Source organism: Lagopus leucura, unplaced genomic scaffold (assembly GCF_019238085.1).
Source record: "Lagopus leucura isolate 7727_CA_CO unplaced genomic scaffold, USGS_WTPT01 Super-Scaffold_760, whole genome shotgun sequence".
NCBI classification, from domain to species: domain Eukaryota; kingdom Metazoa; phylum Chordata; class Aves; order Galliformes; family Phasianidae; genus Lagopus; species Lagopus leucura.
Genome location: NW_024962257.1, coordinates 13,806,279 through 13,824,225, shown reverse-complemented (window position 1 = coordinate 13,824,225; position 17,947 = coordinate 13,806,279). Strand labels below are relative to the sequence as shown.

General features: G+C 51.4%; 1 protein-coding gene across 1 annotated transcript; it reads right to left on the bottom strand.

Annotated features, from left to right (window-relative positions):
- Window positions 1-6,317: 6,317 nt before the first annotated feature.
- Window positions 6,318-17,037, bottom strand: ATP6V0C (ATPase H+ transporting V0 subunit c). The gene is made up of 3 exons (XM_042864512.1): window positions 16,895-17,037; window positions 8,260-8,443; window positions 6,318-7,167 (listed from the first exon to the last, which is right to left on the bottom strand). Exons 1-3 carry the CDS (start codon window positions 16,968-16,970, stop codon window positions 6,963-6,965), a joined length of 465 nt encoding a protein of 154 aa, XP_042720446.1. The 5' UTR covers window positions 16,971-17,037; the 3' UTR covers window positions 6,318-6,962.
- Between the last annotated feature and the right edge of the window lie 910 nt (window positions 17,038-17,947).

Genomic DNA, 17,947 nt, shown 5'->3' with positions numbered 1-17,947 from the left:
CACCTCCAGGGTTGGATGGGACATCACAGCCTCTCTGGGCAGCTGTTCCAGCACCTCAACACTCTCACAGCACACAACTTCCCCTGACATCCAACCTCAATCTGCCCTCCCTCAACTTCAAACCATTTCCCCTCATCCTGCTGTTATCCACCCTTTCCAAGAGAAGGTTTTGAGGTCTTTCCCAACCATAACAGCTCTGCAATGCCACATCTGAGCTCCTGTGGAGGCTGGCAGAAGTGTACGCTGGTGTTCCAGTGCAGCGTGCTTCAGGGCTCTTGAGAAAGTGTGCAGAGCACCAGTAGGAAGGCTGTGATTCCTGGGGAATCCCACCTCAAACACAGCATTTCAAACACGGCGGGCTGGAAGAAGCGGGAGGCAGCGGGCACCCATCTCCTGCATGGACCACGGGAGCCGTCTCCTCGTTACCTCATCCCACACAGCTCCCGCTGCCTCCTGCCTTGTGCTCAGATTATGAACACTTGGGGCAGAGTCTTTTTGCCATTGAGTCTGTGCTGATTCCAGTTTAGAGCCCTTTAGTGCAGAAGGTGGCCCAGAGGATCAATGCCAAAGGACTGAGGCAGCCCTGGTGCCTTCATCTCCACAAGTTAGCTGTGTTCCCAGCCCTTGTGTCACCCAGACAAGGCTGCTGCAGCCCTCAGTGCGCCATGCATGGCACAGCTCCCGGCCCATCCTTGCTGTCAGAGCCCTGTCACATCTCCATGCTGTTCTCCCCAGCATTGCTGAGCGAGCAGGCCTATGCCAACACCAGTTAAATGGCATGGAAATGTTACATTCGAGTATTCATGTTTTATCAGGCAAAGTTCAAAGGCCTGGAAGGTCAGACAAGAGGGATTAGTGGTTCCTAATGGCTTTTAAGTCTGAATTTGTGAATAAGTAACTCTGGCTTGAGTGGCTGCAGCGGCTCGTTCCTCCCCAGGGAATGAGGAACCTGCCTGGAGGAGCTGCTCTGCTTTGTCCTCGTGCATTGCACCCGCATGTGACTGCCTGCTGCAGGCATGTGTACGGCGTGGGGGCCGTGCTCACTGTGAAGGGAAGTAGCGCTGCAGGCTGTGATGCATCCATCCTGCTCGTGGTTATTTACCTCCTGAAAGGGAACCATAGGCAGATGCAGGTCTGCTAATTGCTGAAGGAGTGGCTGATGCTCAGCCCCAAGAGCTGGCAGTGTGCTGGAAATTGTGTAGCTGCTCAGAAATCTGGCTAGGCACAACACTACACCACAATAACTACACGAACAAGATGAAACCATAATTGTTTATTGGCTTGGGCAAAGTAAGGTTTCTGGAACTCCTCACTTTGCTGTTCCGCTCTCAGCTTCAGGGAAAGAAAGTTAACTGTGACCTGGACATGTAAGTCATTCCTTCTTTTAAACGTTACTTCTAAGCTGACAGCATTGCTGTAGGCAGGCTGCTCCGGTCATCTGACAAGTCTGCAGCAGCCTGGGAGAGAAGACAAAGCTATTCTGTGCTCTAAGTGCCAGCCCCGGGCTGTCCTCACCAGCACACCATGCCACCGGCGGTCCTTCTGATGTCTGCATCTCTGTGGGCAGAAGGGAAATCATGTCTGACCGCCATAATGTTAAACTTTGTTCTAATTAAAGCAGCATCCCCACCAAACTCTGTATTTACTCCTAGATGTCTGCTTGCAGACATTCCCTTCCATTCTCTTTGCTCCATGTTGCTGCAGCAGTGTCCAACCAACACTTGCTCTCGTTGTATCTAGTTCAGTGTCCCACAGCGTTGCAGAGTCAATTACCTCGTCCAGAACTGTGTCTAAGCAGGGTGCTGATGTGAGCTCCTCTGATGAATCATGTTGAGAAAAGATAAATGAAGTGAAATGTAATGGTGCATGAACATAACATCCCCGTCTAGCCAGGAAGTTAATGTAGAGATCAGCATTTAATACTGTACTTATTCCACATGTCAGTGCTTGTCTGCACAACAAAGCTACCTTTCAGTGTCAGCAGGATGCCAGTAAAGGCCATTGAAATGGAGAATGATGTTAGTTTATCCCAAGAAAACTACACACAGCCTGGTTTGGGAATGTGAAGCTAGGAGTGGCTTCAGGTGGGTTTTACTCATCGTGGTTGAATTATCCATCCTCAGGGGCATCACCCAGCAGCATGTCAGTGAGAATGACTTGTGGCTTTAGTACGGCTAAAGAGACTCCAAAACCGGAAAATTAGAAAATGAATCCTAACAATGTATCTCAGGCCTGTTTATTCAAGCCAATAACTTTCTTAGGGCAGAAGCACCCTTCCAAACAGCTAAATTCAGATGTCAAAAGGCACACAGAGCACCCCAATGGCTTACAGCCAAACGGCATTTTCACATGCATGCACATGCTGACAGCATGTGTGACAGCATGTTGTGACAGCAGTTTTCCTTGGCAGTGGAAGAAACATCCAGGCAGTTACACGTGGTAACGTCCACTATAACAGAGCTTGCCATGGGGCCCAGCCTGCCAACAGCTTCACCAACCCTTTGGCAACAAAGGGATGCAAAACATCTATGATGAAAGCCAGAAGCGAGCCACTGAATCACAGCACTGGGAGATGGCCCTGACCTCCCTCTGTTCTGCTGCATGAACAAACAGAACAGCCTGTTCTGAGACAACAGGTATGGGAATCTGCCTCAGCAATGCTGTAGGTGCGTTACCCAGCCCAACTTCATGTCACCCATCTCTACTTAAGGATTGTCCCTTTGGATGCTCTCTATTTCACAGAATTAAACCAACCCTGCCTTACCTCACCAAGAATTACACGCTCCTCCTTTAATAACTGCATGCTCTTTCTCTCCACTGCCCCAGTAACAGGCTGAGGGAATCACAAGCAGTAGCTTCACTTGTTTTTCCCTTAGCAAATCATTTCTTTTTCAGGTCAAGTTATTTTTAACCTGGCTCAATTCCCAAATCAGATTCACTGCCTCGCCACAGGAAAAGCTGTAGCAGCACGTTTGGGAGAAACGGGGGAGGCTTACAGATGTGAGCAAAGGTACAGGTACCAAAGCAAGGAGGGCTCAGGCTAGCTCTGCTGCCAAAATAAAGGCTTGTGGAGATGCAGATTTGGTTTCTCGTTTTTCACGTGCATTCCCAAAGAGGTCTAAAAATTGTTCTAATGAACAGGGACCAGAGATGCTGCTCATATCTGTGAGCTGGACACCATGCTGACCTTGGGAACTCCGGGGGTTTCCTAAGATTAGCCCTCAGCTCGAGAGAGACAAAACCATTGGACCAAGGTGGTCATCACCCTCTGCTGCGTGAGGCCGTCCCGTCATCCTGCCCCCTCTGAATGAAGCTGGACACTGCATGAACAGGTAAATCCACATCACTGACAAAACATAAAGTGCCACCTCCATTTCACTACAAAACCGCAGCGGAGGCTGTTCAGCGTCACATTCAAACTGCAGTAAAGCTGGAAATGGGATCCAGATGTTCAAGGGCATCTCCAGCTTTCCCCTTATACATACACCTTTCTGCAGCTCTTATTGCTTGGTTTGATTTACACTGTACTGTTTGGCGTTGCTCACTTCGATCCCCTGTAATGCAGCAACCACAGGAACCCAGGGCACAGGAGCAGGGGTTTCGCTGGAACAGATCCCCCATCCCTGCAGGCATTCAAGGCCAGGCTGGATGTGGCTCTGGGCAGCCTGGGCTGCTGGTTGGCGACCTGCACACAGCAGGGGTTGGAACTGGATGAGCACTGTGCTCCTTTGCAACCCAGGCCGTTCTGTGATTGTATAATTCTCCAAACAGGAGTTACTTTATTGCAATTAATTTTCAGATGCATTTGGATTTACTAAAGCAGTCCTAAAAAGCAGTCACTGACCAACATAGGTAGGTTCTGCTTCTACAGCAGAGCATTAAATAATTTAAAAAATCACAGCATTTGGTGAGGAAGAAAACCCCAACATACGAAAGCTAACAAAGCAAAAGGTCAGCAAGCTCTTCCAATGCATTGTCTATGCTGACAGCATCGGAGAGCAGGCATCCCTCGCCTTTACCTAGCTTGAACTGACTGCTAATGGACATCACCCTCTGCTGCTGCTGCTGCTGCAGAGCCATTCTGTTCTGTTCTCTCTGCAGGGCTGACTCACTCTGCAGTGCACGCAATCTGCCACATTACACAGAACTATTTATGTGCCAGCAGACGCCACCTCTTCTCAGTCAGGCCCGCCACGAGGCTGTCGTTCCATGCTCTGGGGCTGCCTGCTCTGCTCTTCCAAAGCAAAGTCAATCCCTGGTGGATGGGGCTGCACTCAGACCTAGCAGAAGAGCAGTCAGTAAATGAAGGAAAGGGGCTGAAAGGTCTGTAATTTTCTTAGTACCTTGTATCACCTCAGAAATCTGGTGACACAGTAGCCTCACCAGAGGACTTGAAAGGCAAGTTTTCACCTGGGAGTCACCAGTGAGGATCTAGAGCACGGCTGTAACAGAGAACAGCCAACGGATTTAAACTGTTAATTTTACTCCTGGTGTATTTGCAGGTATTAATGCAAGGCAATCCTTTCCCTTTCACAATAACCCTGGCTTTTTTTTTAAGCTGTTCTCACGATTTGTGTGGGTTTATAAATGCAGAAGGCTTGGCACTCCAAGGCATAAATCAAGCTGTTGATGGCATTTTATCTGTATTTGGTTATGTAAGTATCCATCGTGATTCTAAGCCTAGTAACCAACACTGTGGCTATGCCAGGGTCCAAACAAGTTCCTATAGGCTGGTGCCTTTAAATTGTTTTTCTTATCCCAGAGATCAGACTACCACAAGCATTTGGTTGCTCCCAAACACGTTTGCTTATATTCTTCTCATCTGGCCAAAAGCAAGGCTGGCAGCATGTCCTCCTCGTGTCAGATCTCAAATGATTTCACCCAGCCAGGCCCTCCACACGAGACTCCTGCCACACAAGAGCAGTGCACCTCCTCCAGACAGCCCGAATCCACCATCACCTCTCCAAGCTACAGGCTCTTCACAGAAGCACTCATTGCAATCACTGCAAGGAGACTTTAATATACTGTAGTTTCCAGAAGTGTTCAGAACATCTGAGAAAACACAGCTCACAGGGTCCGAGTCCACTGCTGTTCCTCAGGAAAATGGGATCGATGTGATTCAGATCAGGAAACACTGAAGAGACATTTTCCTCCCCATCCAATTCTGTTTCCATCCCCATCCCATTCAAACATGCAGGGCTTTCCACGAACCAGCCCCCATCTCTGTACCACCAATCACTACTGAGAGCATTGCTGAGGGTGCCCTGTAGTCAAGCCACTTGAAACACAAAAGCCGTGGTTCTCTCCAGCCCGGAGCCAAGCAGCTGACAGCCTATCACATGAACCCAGGCAGACATCTTTTAGCCAACAAACCAGTTAGCTTGTTAACAATGCTGCTGGGTGGTCTCTAGTTTAAAGATCAGCTATTCTGAAGGTGCACATGTTCCTACCAGGTTAAAGCTCAGGGTGGTGATGCTCAGTGGCTCCCAGAGCTCTGGCCACAGCTGTGTTGTGCAGAGCTGCCCATTGCACTGCTATACCTGAGATACAGCTCTGCCATACCAGCATTCCCAGCCACACAGACAAATCATTCCAGACCTCCCAGCTTGATTACCAAGATGCTACTACGTATCTAAGTAATGTTAACTTAGATAATGAATCAGAAAAAGCTCTTTCTGTTCCCCGAACTATTAAAGGCCATGTACTTCCCAAATGGACTCTGGATAACATCTGCAAGCACTAGCTTTGTAAGGGTCCAACATACAGCTCCCATGGGAGCTCCAGCATTGTTTTGTGACATCCACAAACCCCCTGGATGGGAGAACTCTGCTTCAGCGCTTCCCAGCTGCAACAGCAGACTTCTCAGCTTGAATGCTCCTGACTTTCAAAGTATGAGTTCCTAAACGAATCCATTTTGTTGATGAGACAGTCGTTCAGGTACTCCAGCAGCAATCCCTCCATCCAAGTCCTGCAGAGCAACCAGGACACACGGTCACTCAGCAGCTCCCGTTCCTTGTCACACACAGCAGTTTGTACCCTTACTCCCACACTGCACAACCACACAGCGAAGCACCACCTGACCAGGCAGAGCCGAGCGCTGACAGCACCGCAGCAGCCCAGCATTCTGCTCACAAGCACAGCCCAGGCAGCAGCAGCATCCATCGCTCTTTGCCCAGGAAGAAAAAAGAATGCGTTCAGCAGTCATCAACAACTTCCACATAGCACTCAGTCACTTTCAAGGCCCTGCCTCCCCCTCTTAGAACCCCTCCTCTCCCCAGAGCGGCAGCAAAAGCATTAAATCAGAGGCAGAAGAGTCGTTACAGCAATGTAGTGAGGAAGTTTTATTTGGAAACATCGTATAAGTTTGTAACCCAACAGTGGGTGCACAACTCTGATGCCAGAGCATACGCAGTTACTACTGAAACACGGGAGTGTTTCGGACAATTGCTGTAATAAAACACAAGATTCTCATACTCCAATACCATGACACTACAGCAATCTTTAGAATCAAAGTTACATCCAAGGAATTCTCTGCACTTACAATTGACCCCACAGTGTAATCTACCTATATATAAGATTAATATATATAGCATGGGAAATTGAAAATCTTTGCTCCATAGATGTATGAACATGTCAAGTCTTTTATAAATAAACATCCAGTGAAGAGAAAAATTACATTTCTAGTTCATATTTATACATAAAGTACTAACAGCAATGGGTGGAAAATTGCACGCAGGCCACCCCAAGCCACGCAGCAGGCTTGGAGCTGCCCAACCAATTTAATATTGAATTACACACATGACGGACAAGTCACTAACGTACATTGCGCATTTACAAGAGATCAACTACCAAATTGGGACAACTGTACACATTGGAGAGACCATTTCCATTCTGGAGCTTTGTTGTTGTTTTTTTTTTTTAAATGCTGATTTGTTACATCTCTTTACATCATACTGCGACGTTTACTTTGTGGAGAGGATAAGGGCAACAATGAGGCCGTAGAGACCCAAGACTTCAGCGAAGATCAAAATGAGGATCATGCCCACAAATAACCTGGGCTGCTGTGCTGTGCCCCGTACTCCTGCATCACCCACGATGCCAATGGCAAAGCCAGCAGCCAGACCGCTGAGGCCCACGCTCAAGCCAGCACCCAGCTGAAGAAAGCTCCTGTAGGACAGATGAAAAGAAGGCTCAGTGGCAAGCAGCAGGACGTCACCTTCCATCTTCAGGATGAACTTAGTCCCTCTCTTCGGGAAGCGGGGGCAAACAAACATCTACAGAGAACCTCTTTCCTGCAGAAAGATCTCTACTCATTTAAGTAAGCACAGCACATCTCATGAAGCAGATGCTTCCCATGACTCCTAGCTCCAGTGCTTACTCTGGGCTCACTGTAGCATTCACACTAACACCTATCCCAGTGATGTGCAGCCTATTCATGGCTGCTTTTCCTTCCTGCCTTCAGCAGCCATATTACACAGCCATGGCATACACTGGTGAGAAGCCCTCCTGCAGCACAAGAGTTGCACATGGAGTTAATATGGACAGGTCAGTCAGGGATGCTCTGGCTTTCCAGATGAGGTGCCTGAAGAGCAGTCCTTAGAGTCTGACCACCTGGTTCCTTTGCAGTTATATTTCCACCTGCTGTTTCTTAGATAAAGGCTTACAGCTCAGCCAACCACAATGCTCATCTGCGCTCACATGTACAGCAGCACAGCTACCTGCTCTGTTAAGCCTCAGAAGCATTGTTTTATTCTGACATCCATCAAGCTAGAGCTAGCTACTCTCAGAAGCTGAGCAGATTAAGTTTCAGACTATGGCTGGTATAGAGGTACAATGCATAGCCTGAGGATTGATTCACCAGCATGTAAAGCAGCAAGCAACATGAATTATTCACTTGCATCTCCCAGGCAACAGGAAAGCTATTTAGATACCTTGATTAACTCATGAGAAGACCTGCGTACTCCATGTCTAGAATGTGACACTGTGAAACAAACTCAGGCCCCCATCCCCTGGCTGCACTACTTTCCTGGAGACATAAACCATGACTGTATCTCACAATACTGCTTCTGTCAGCTAACACATCTCTATCACCGATGCTAAGACACTGCATAGGACAGCTGAAGTCCAGTTGGTGTTCTTGAGGTCAGCTTGGGAGCATTCAACATTTATGGCAACCCACGCTTTCTGAAGAGCTTAATGAAAAATCTACCCATTCCAGAGCATCCAAATTTCAACGAAATTCACAGATACAGAACTTACTTGAATAGTGTGATAGTTGGTGAAAGGGCATTGGCAATGAGGACCGCCACTACGAGGCCATAGATAGCTATAATACCCGCCATGACAACAGGAATAATCGACTTCATGATGAGCTCAGGCCTCATGACAGACATGGCTGCAATACCCGTGCCACTCTTCGCAGTTCCATAAGCGGCTCCCAAGGCTGCAAGAGAAAAGACACATTAGGAAGTTCCCCAAATAACGCCGCCGTTGTCAGATGGCAGCATCAGAACAGCTGAGTCAGCACAGGGAAGAATTGTGCAAGGCTAACTTGGTCACTTGACCACCTGGTGTGTCAGGGAGGCGCATTCCCTTACAGCATGGGGAAGTGACTTACCCACAATCCTGAAATGAAACTGCTGCTGCTCAAGCACTACTGGCCACAGAACATCCCCTGAGCAGCCAGCTTCACAGCAGGGCAAGCACTGCAGCACAAACGCATTCCCTACTTAGGTCTGCATTTGAACTTGTTACCTTGGCATCTGTGCCCTCCCTGAGTCCAGAATGCAGAGGCTCTCCTCAGTGGAATTTGGGAAGAAACGTAGCAAAGCAGGCTTTGCTACTGCAGCAGGATGCAGCCTGACTGAGAGCCACAGCTCTTAATGTTACTCAACTTTGAGTTCTTAAACACCCCCAGTGTTTAACAGGTCGCCTTGTGTTATCCCACATGAGGCCTTTTCTACCAGAGAAGGGGTATCTGCCCCATGCTCTGACTTGGGATGAAACACACAGCTTCATCAGACAGATTGAGATAGCAGTGACCGTTCATATTCCTGCTACACTTTGTTCCTTGGAGAAAGGACTCCCTCCTCCCATGCAATACCTCCACCTGATGAAGCATTCAGGTCCAAACACTCGCTAACCCAACTGCTGGACTCAGGAAGAGCAGCACAGCTTCCAATTCACCACCACAGCCACCACCACAGACCACCACAGCCACCTCCTCACCCCTGAGGTCCTCCCACCACCTTGGAGGTACTGAACACGCAGCCTGCAGCACACAAACCCAAAGCTTGGTCTCCAAAGCAGCAAATGGGCTCATCACCTTTAACAGAGTACTGCCAGAAACAAGAGCCCCGACATACTGCCTCAAAAGAGTTACTTCTGACCTGAAAGCTTTAAAATAGTCTCATAGAAGTTCATTCTTTGATTCTGAAGTGTTTAGAAAGACCCATTTTGTTTCAGCCTTGCTCTGGAGTACATTAGGAAGTCCACCTTTGGACTGCACCCAGCACCACTGGAAGATGATGAGCAGCTGAGCAGCCACCCGTGACCACAGCTGAAACAGCACCAGCAGCAATGCAAGTGCCACCTCATTCCCTGACACCATGGCATCAATACTCAAAGGTTTGAGTCCTGATTAAGTAGCACAAAAAATACTCCTGCCTGCTCAAAATGGCCACTGAAGAGTACTGCAAACAGGCATTTCAAATGCTTGTGCTGTCCAGGGACTCCTTACATGCAAGTCTGGCTGACCCTTGGTAGGAATTAAGCTTCCTAGAGGGGAGAGTTGTTTGTTCCACACGGATGTGTAGCTGCCTCTTACACTAGTGTAGGATGTTACAAAAGAGCTGCTAGTTTTTCAGATGGTTTAGGCTATTCACTCTGCTATTCTCCCCTATCTAGTTAAAGCCAACTCAAGCAGCCAAGAAGGAAGGGTAATCCTCTCAGCTCTGCACACCAAAGGTTCAGGAGAGTAAGGGCTACAATCACATAAGACTCCCTCCCAGAAGTGGTTTTAGTTAAAGACTGGAAGGAAAGCCTCATCAACAACAAATTAGTTCTGCATTAGCAAAGATCTAACCTCCTGTAACCCGGATCCTTTTCAAGTCTTTCCTATAAAGAGACACATAAAGAACTGTTTGGTGCAGTTCAGAAGTAGATTGTTCCATCCATTCTGCAGTTTTATTGCAACCAGGAGACGGGTTTCACTTGCCTTGTAGGTGAAGTCCAGAATTCATTGCAGAAACTTAGTTACAATATCAGTGATGCTAGCTGAACATGGCTACCCCCTAGGGCATCTAGAAGATTGCTCTGCCTTGAATTAGGAGCCTTTTCTTTCATATTAAACATCCGAGGAACGGATGCAAGTGGAATCAAGATTCAGGTCACCTTCCAGCCAAAGCTTTTAGTAAAAGCCACTTCTGCCTAAGGTTCCACAGTTCTCTCTAAGAAGGCCTGCAAGAGGAGCGAAGTTCACTGTTCAAAGCTACATCTGTCATTACTTCCTCCAAATCTGAGGTTTCTTTGAGGTGTTGCAATTAACACGGCAGTGGATTACAGAAATGGGTTTTGCAATAGCACATACAGAAAGCCAGCCTGATTGAGTTTTTGGGGAGGGGCAGTTCTAGTCAGTTTCTAGTTATCTATCCCAAAAACCTACACAACAGACAACTGTTAGCACACTGACTTTATCTAGGCCGTTTATGAAACAAAGTCACCCACACTGTGGCAGCGAGATGCCACACAGCTTACACTTAGCACTGACCATCTGCTTGTCCCCCATCAGAACAGCACAAGCACATCCAGCCTCAGAGCTGGCACATCTGCACCCCACCAGCATTCATCAGCATTCTGCCCAGCAGCCTCACACCAGAGGTCCCCACACTTCCACTAAGCTTACAAGGCAGCTTGCCTCATCCCTGCCCACTAGCCTCAGAAGCGCTCCTTGTGCTTTTGACGCTGCCCTTGAGCTGCATCCCAGGGAGCAGGCCCACCTCCCCACCGCACAGCTGCTCAGCGCGGGCCACGCGGCACCCAGGGCACTTCTGTACTTGTGTACATCTGGGCTTCCACTTCTTGACAGCCGTGAATGTTTGAAGCACTGCACGCACTACGTTCAGAATGCTGCAGCTGAGCTGCAAATAAAGTATTTTCAGAATCTCAGAGAACAAGGCTTGAAGGGATCTACGTGAACAGCAGTAAAAAGCGAAACAAGAGTTTTGTTCATCGGTGTTACATACCGTGACTCCAAATACTGACATCAGATCAACACAGCTCAGTCTCCCTAACACACAGGCCAATTAGACTGTCATTACTTTCAGAGCAAACCCTGCCTTTATGGCAGCTATCAAGACACCTCAGTGATAAAGAAGGAACAGCACTTTGCCATCTAGCTTTATCAGGGGAAGAAGCCATGCTGCCTATAACCAGGAATTGTGCCATTCAAAAGCTCAAAGGTGTGCAACACAAGTTCACGCATCATTTGAGGCTTACTCCCAGTATGCCTGTTTCAAAGGTAACTCAAACATGAAGAATTTCTGTAGGGTAATGCCTTGAACTCATGCTACAGCTGCTTTAGTACCACTCCTAGGACAAAACGCACTGCCATGAGACCACAGATGTGCTACATGGTGCCTCTATCAGCCAGAGGTGGGAGCAGCAGCAGTGTGACAGCACAGCTCTGAGGTGAAGCGTGCACTAGAAAGCAATATGCCACGCAGGCAGTGGCTGCAGGAAGACCAGTCGTACCAGAGCAAAGGCTTTCACTGCAACTTTGACACTGTTAGCACTCGTCATCTGTGCTGTAGGTCAGTGCTAGCACAAGTGTCAGGACCAAGCTGCTGTAGCTATAGCTGCAGTGCTCAGTGAGGTCATGCACCAAGCACATCAATCCTGCAGCTAAGACAGCTGCAAGCCACCTCATGCAACACCCCAACACCCCTCCATGCACAAAGAGGCTGTTCCCAAAAGCCTTACAGTTCCTGTGCAACTCTGCGGGCACACATGGACAACTCCTGTAGCCCCATGGGCACTGACACACACACTGACCACCATGAGGCTTCAAGTCAAAGCACCATTCCTATAGATGCGACTTCTAGCGATCTGAGCAGCTGTGATAGGAATCAGTCATGCACCTCCAGCAGCATCTGATCCATTCAGAGCTGTGATTCCTCGTGTCCCACCACAGAGATGCAAGTTTCCACACAGCAGTGGCAGAGGAAAAATTCCCACAGCACTTCAGCTGGACTGCCTTGGATTAATAATACAAGTCAAACTTCCAGACAGACAGAATGCTGTTTGCTATCATGGCAAGACTGAAAGACCATTCTGGATGAGAACGTGCACCCTGAGCCTTCTCTAATTAATCCAGCATCAAATGGGCTGTCCTGTGCAATAGGCAGGCTTGCCTTCTACCAGACAGCAGGAACCAGTTCACCTGAAGACCTGCTAATCCTCAATCAGGCTGTTAACCTCCATGGGATTCTGCTAGAGGTGACAGCTGGGTCAAGCACAGCCCTTGCTCTGCCATGCCAGGCTCATGGTCATCTTCAGAGGTGGGAGGCAACCCAGCAGTGCTGGGGCCCCTCCACACCACCAAGTTTAACACGAACACAGCTCTACCTCAGATCATGGTCACAGATGCTCCACAGCTGCTTTGGCAAAACCCTGTGATGCACAGCTGCCCCTTCACAGGGCAGCCACAAGAGTGGAGAGGTACCCACACAGCATCAGAATGCTGAGCTGGAGAGCAGCTGCAGCCCATCTCCAGGGATGGCTGCAGGGGTAACAGGCACTGCCCTGCAGGGAGAGGCAGCCTGCAATTCTTGACTTGCATCACCCACGACAGCATTAGGCACAGCATCCTTTTTGTCCTTCCCTGTCTGTATGAGAAGGCAGCTCTGCATTTCCAGGTTTCAGAATGATGAGAAAACATCAACCTGCAAGAGGCTAATGAGCAATGTGCTTCTCTTCAGTCAATGTTCGAACTCACAAACACCAGGTCCTTGTGGTTATAGCACTCCAGAACAGACAACCCGAAGAGGTTATCAGTCAGTTATCCAACCAGCTGAGATGGCTGCAGCTGCACTCTGCATGCAGAGCACTGTGTAGCATACAAGCCAGGTTTGTTTTACTAAGCTGTGACAAAGGGAATAGGTCTTGCCATGAGTACTTGCCAGCAAGCAGCAACATATACTGGTCCCACCACAAGCCAGCCCTATTGCTACTTATCCTCATCATTCGGCCTCCCACTGCCCTGATGAGCCATTCACAGACAGGTGGCCCACTGCACGAAGGTGCAGATTAGCAGAGCTGCTGTTTCTCATGCCAGCTGGTTGGCTGAACAGCTTACAGTGCTCAGCACACAGCAGCCATAGCTAGGAGGGCCCTGGGGAAGCCAAGGTCATCCCATTCAGACCCATGTGATAAGACTGAAGCCTTGTGCTCACAAGTTTCACCACTCAAAGGAAACAAGGTCAGCAGGTTATGCCTTGCTGTCTTGTGAGGGCAGTTAGCAGGGAGAAGCACAGTTCTGTGGTCCCATGGTTTCCAGTACCACAGAACAGCCTGATGGAGCTCTAGAATTTTCCAGCTAGCAACCACCATTCGCAATTAGTCAGGCTCCAGAGAGATGAAAGAGGCTCATTTTAGGAATTGAAAGAAGTCGATTAAGAGGTCCCAAGGCAACTGGTGTTCATCTTTACTACTGCACTGAAGCTCCATCACAGTGAAAATGCACAAAGACTTCATAGTCTACAGTGACTCTGGGGCCAGATCAGAATCCCACCAGATCAGCTGGAAGCCACTCATAGCAGCTTCAGCCCAGTTCTACACAACTAATGGTTAAGGCTTTGCTTATAATGGTTTTGGATGTTCCGGACACTAGTATTTGCAGAGCAGAAATCATGCACTTACTTATGCCTTCTATTAATTAAACTCACCTGTAGCAGCACTGCTTGTGCCTTCCAACACTTGTGTTGAGAGTCCACCATTTTACCTGCTGTTAGTTAAAGACAATTTTATGTGGCTCTGTATTGCAGTCAGTACAGCAATGTGAAGTGCTGACCACAGTTCTGCCCCAACCACCTGCCTCTGAAGGTCTTTGGAGTGTTTGGCAGAGCAGAGTGATTCTCTGTTCCCATTCATTTCTCACCTGCAAGTTACCTGGGCAGTATGCTGTTCCTCCTAGGCTGAGGGCTGTAGAGGCCTTCACACTCTCTTCCACCAACCCCTCACCCACCAAGAACAGTATTTCAGGAAGCACAGGAGTCACCTGCCCTCAGGGGTATGAGCTGTTTGCAGTCAAGATGCCTCCTGGAATCAGTGTGCAGGGCTGACAGCTGCACCAAACACACACTGAGCCAGCAATTCCATGGGGTGGGATGTGCATACGTGGGGGGCCTGAGCAGCTAACCAACAGCTATAGCACACCTGTGACCCAAGCTTAAAATAAAGTTTTGTTGGCTCCGCAGCAACAATGAGAAGTAGGACACAGGACTGCCTTCTCACTGCTGGCTGGAGTCCTCCTCATTAGCAGTGTTCCCAACGCCTGGCAGCACAGCAGCATCACATCACCCGGTCCAGCAGGTCCTAGCAAGACTCCTATCACACCCTGGGGACCTGATGGAGCAGCCCGGCTCATCCCACTCTTCTGGACAAAGTGCCTTGCACGCTGCTGGGCAGCTTTGCTCAATGCTGTGCTTCTTCATTTCTGCATGCAGAAGTCACATGGAAAAGTCTCTCACTGGATCACTCAGCAGCATCTGACACTGAGCCAGCCACATGTTTTAGACATAGGAAATAAAGCAATCTTAGCTCCCAGAACAGGCTGTGATCAGTGACAGTAGGCCTGGGACAGCCAAGGTCACACAGCCTGCTCTGGGCTTCTCGCTGCCCTCAGCACGAGCTGACCAGAACGAGTTCTGCTATCTATTCTACATCAGCTGTTAATGTTCCAACACCAAACAGAACTGCTTGAAGTCACCTGTTTTCACATCAAACTAGCCTGGGCAGTGTCAAACCTGACCATGTTTACTAGAAACATGTCTTTAATACAATCAGCAGCCTCGCCAGAAGCTGATCTTTAGGCACAGCATGAGTCAGCCATGATCACTGCGCTGCTCAACACCCATCCACAGCAAGTTCAGGTATTTGCACACCGCTTGCCCACAAAGCCTTAGCTCCCAGCTCCCAGGCAGCTTTCAGATGTGCTGCAGTGGTCCTACTCACCAGATGTACTCAGGCCCAACAGGCTGCTTGCTGCCTGAAGCCCAGCCCTGCACCAGCAGCAGCACAGTGACCAAACCCTCACTGGTACAGCTTGGGTGACCTGAGTTACCCAGTCCAAACCCTGCCCTGCCACCTGCAATCCCACAGTACAGCACTACCAGACCTGCAGCTTCTAGGAAATACCTCATTTCTACTTTAGAGGTGCCAGGCAATGCTCTGAGTTCTTACTGAAAGGTTGACTCAACACTGCATCCCTCACCAAGGTTTCTACTGATGCAAACTTTGCACAGAAGTCTGAAATGCCATACAGTGCTCTTCTGCTTCTGCAGGAAGAATGAGATGCTGCGCTTCCTTGGGGAAGCAGTCACTGAAGACTTTAATCATTGCTATTGCCAAAGGCGTTCATCTGCCAGCTCCATTTTGCCTCCCTCTCCTGTGAGGTGCTCAGCCTGCTCCTGGTGGGCAGGCGGTTGGGCACAGAGCCTGCACTGTGTGTGCCATGTTCCAGGCAGCATCAGGCACACGTATGATGGCTGAGCTCCATGACAGTTGCCACCGCATGCCCTCAGTACGGGGCACAGCTTCTTTTGTGCTGAGATGTGAGCTCAGAGCAGCATCGAGCCCAGCTCCCAGTGCCCACACCAGCAGAGCCACAGTCGCCCCTCAAATGTTTTATATCTACCGTACATTCCCAGCTTGAACTGCTGCTCTAACCAAGAGCAGCCTCCACCAGTCTACCTTTCAGTCTTCAGTATCATCTCAGAGGCATCACTGACACCAATGAAGATGGGTGTAAGAGCAGCAGCGACGTGACTGGAGCTGCAGCAGCTGCTGAATGAGTGCAAGGACTCCTCCACACCAGCCTGGGTGGAACACGGACACTGCAGTCCATGCATGCAGATGGGCAAGCGGGTCAGGGCGTGCATGCAGAGCACACTAAGGCTTCGAAGCAGAAGCTGCTCCCTGCAGGTGTCTGACGTGTTCTGGTCATATCAGTGCTGAGAAGCACGACCTCCTGGGCCTCGGGGCCCCGCGACCCACAGCACTGCCTGCAGTGGGGCAGAACCGCAGAGCTGTTGGGGCTGCTCAGCCCCGGGGGGGGGCTGTGAGGCAGGCTGAGGGACTCCGTGCCGATCTCAGCCACCTACAGCACAAACAGACAGCTGCGGACGAGAGCTTCCCCCGGCTGTGCTTTACGGGGCTCCCCTCGCGAAGGGAAGGTGGAAGCCCAAAGGCACCATTCAGCATCACCGACGCCTTAAGACCGACCGCACCGGCACGCCCATGGAGGCTCCGGCCCCAGAGAAGCGCAGCCCGGCGCTGCCCCAGGGAAACATCAGCGCAGCGCAAAGCGGCTCCGCAGCGCGAAGGTCCGCCCCGGGATGCAACGGAACGGCCCGGCGTGCGGCACGGCGCGGCTCCGGAGCCCCACCGGCACCGCAGTCACGTGACAGCGGGGGCTCCGCCGGCGGCGGTGACGTCACCGCGCGGACCCTCGGCCGATGCCCGGATGGAGCCGGGAGGAGGAGGGGGAGCGGCTCCCCACCGCCGCCCCCGCGCGAAGCCCGACTCCCCCGCCCCGACAGCCGCCCCCGCCGGAGCGCGACCGCACAGCCCCGGGCACGCACCCCCACCCCCACCGCCGCGCCGCAGGAGGGCTCACCGCTGAAGACCATGGCGGCCGAGGCGCCCATCACGGCGAAGAAGGAGGCGTACTCGGGGGTGCTGCTGGAGGACATGGCTGCGGGGTCGGGGGGGCCGGAGCGGGGCACGGAGCGGGCAGGCAGGGAACGGGGCTCCGCCGCGGCGCCGTCCTCCGCAGGCAGCGGCCGGCCACAAAATGGCGGAGGCGAGGAGAGAGGGTGGGCGGGAGAGCGGCGGGCGGAGGCCGGCGATGGGGAGGGCGGGGCAGGCGGAGCGGAGCTGCGTCCCGGCGGCACTGCGCGGCGGCTCTGCGCGGCGCCCTACATATGGCCTCCGCAGGACAAAATGGCGGCGGCCCGCCCGTCACGTGATCGAGCCCCTCCCGCCGCCGGCCGCTCCCACGGGTCACGACGCAGGGGGGATCAGCCTCGCCGCTCTCCGCCTCTCCCCGCCCGGCGCTCCCACGGCCACGTGGGCTCCGGGGCCTGCAGAACACCGCACCCTGGCCGCCAACGCGGAGCTCGGCCGCGCTCTAGCCGCGCTCTGGCCCCCGCTCCGCCCGGACTCTCCCCCCTCCCACGGCGGTGGTTCGGTCCCGCCCGCCGCGTCCCACAGAGCGTGATTCAGCGCTCATTAGCATAGAGGGCGTGTCCTTGAGATACCACGCCCCCATGTCCGAGGAGGGGGCGTGGCCTCGCGTAGCGCTGAGCCGGGCGTTCTGCCCCACGTGCCCGGCAGTGCCCGCATCTCTCGCGCTGTGTCCCCGCGGTGCGGGCTCTTACCGCATCCCATCCGCTGTGCCACCTCCCCTGCGGCGCACCCGCAACCCTCTGCTGTGTCCCAGTGCCGTGCTCTCTTGCCCTACCCCTTGCACTGTCGGCAGGCTTGTGTGCTCAGCACCAGTGACCATACTCTGGCATTTCTTCTGGCTGGGGGCCCCTTTCCCCATAGCGTGGCAGTGCCCACAGCCCTCCAGCACGTCCCTGCTGCTCCGTGCCGTGTCCCTGTCCGTTGGCAGCACCGGAGCTGGGCTGTGTCCTGCGTGCCACTCTCTGACCACCCAAGCTGAGCC

Excerpts from the sequence above, each read along its gene's own strand:
- ATP6V0C (XM_042864512.1), bottom strand. The coding sequence starts at position 16,970 with ATGTCCTCCAGCAGCACCCCCGAGTACGCCTCCTTCTTCGCCGTGATG. Across the intron at positions 8,444-16,894 it reads GGCCGCCATGGTCTTCAGCG|CCTTGGGAGCCGCTTATGGA; the intron begins GTGAGCCCTCCT and ends TTTCTCTTGCAG. Across the intron at positions 7,168-8,259 it reads CCAACTATCACACTATTCAA|GAGCTTTCTTCAGCTGGGTG; the intron begins GTAAGTTCTGTA and ends TCTGTCCTACAG.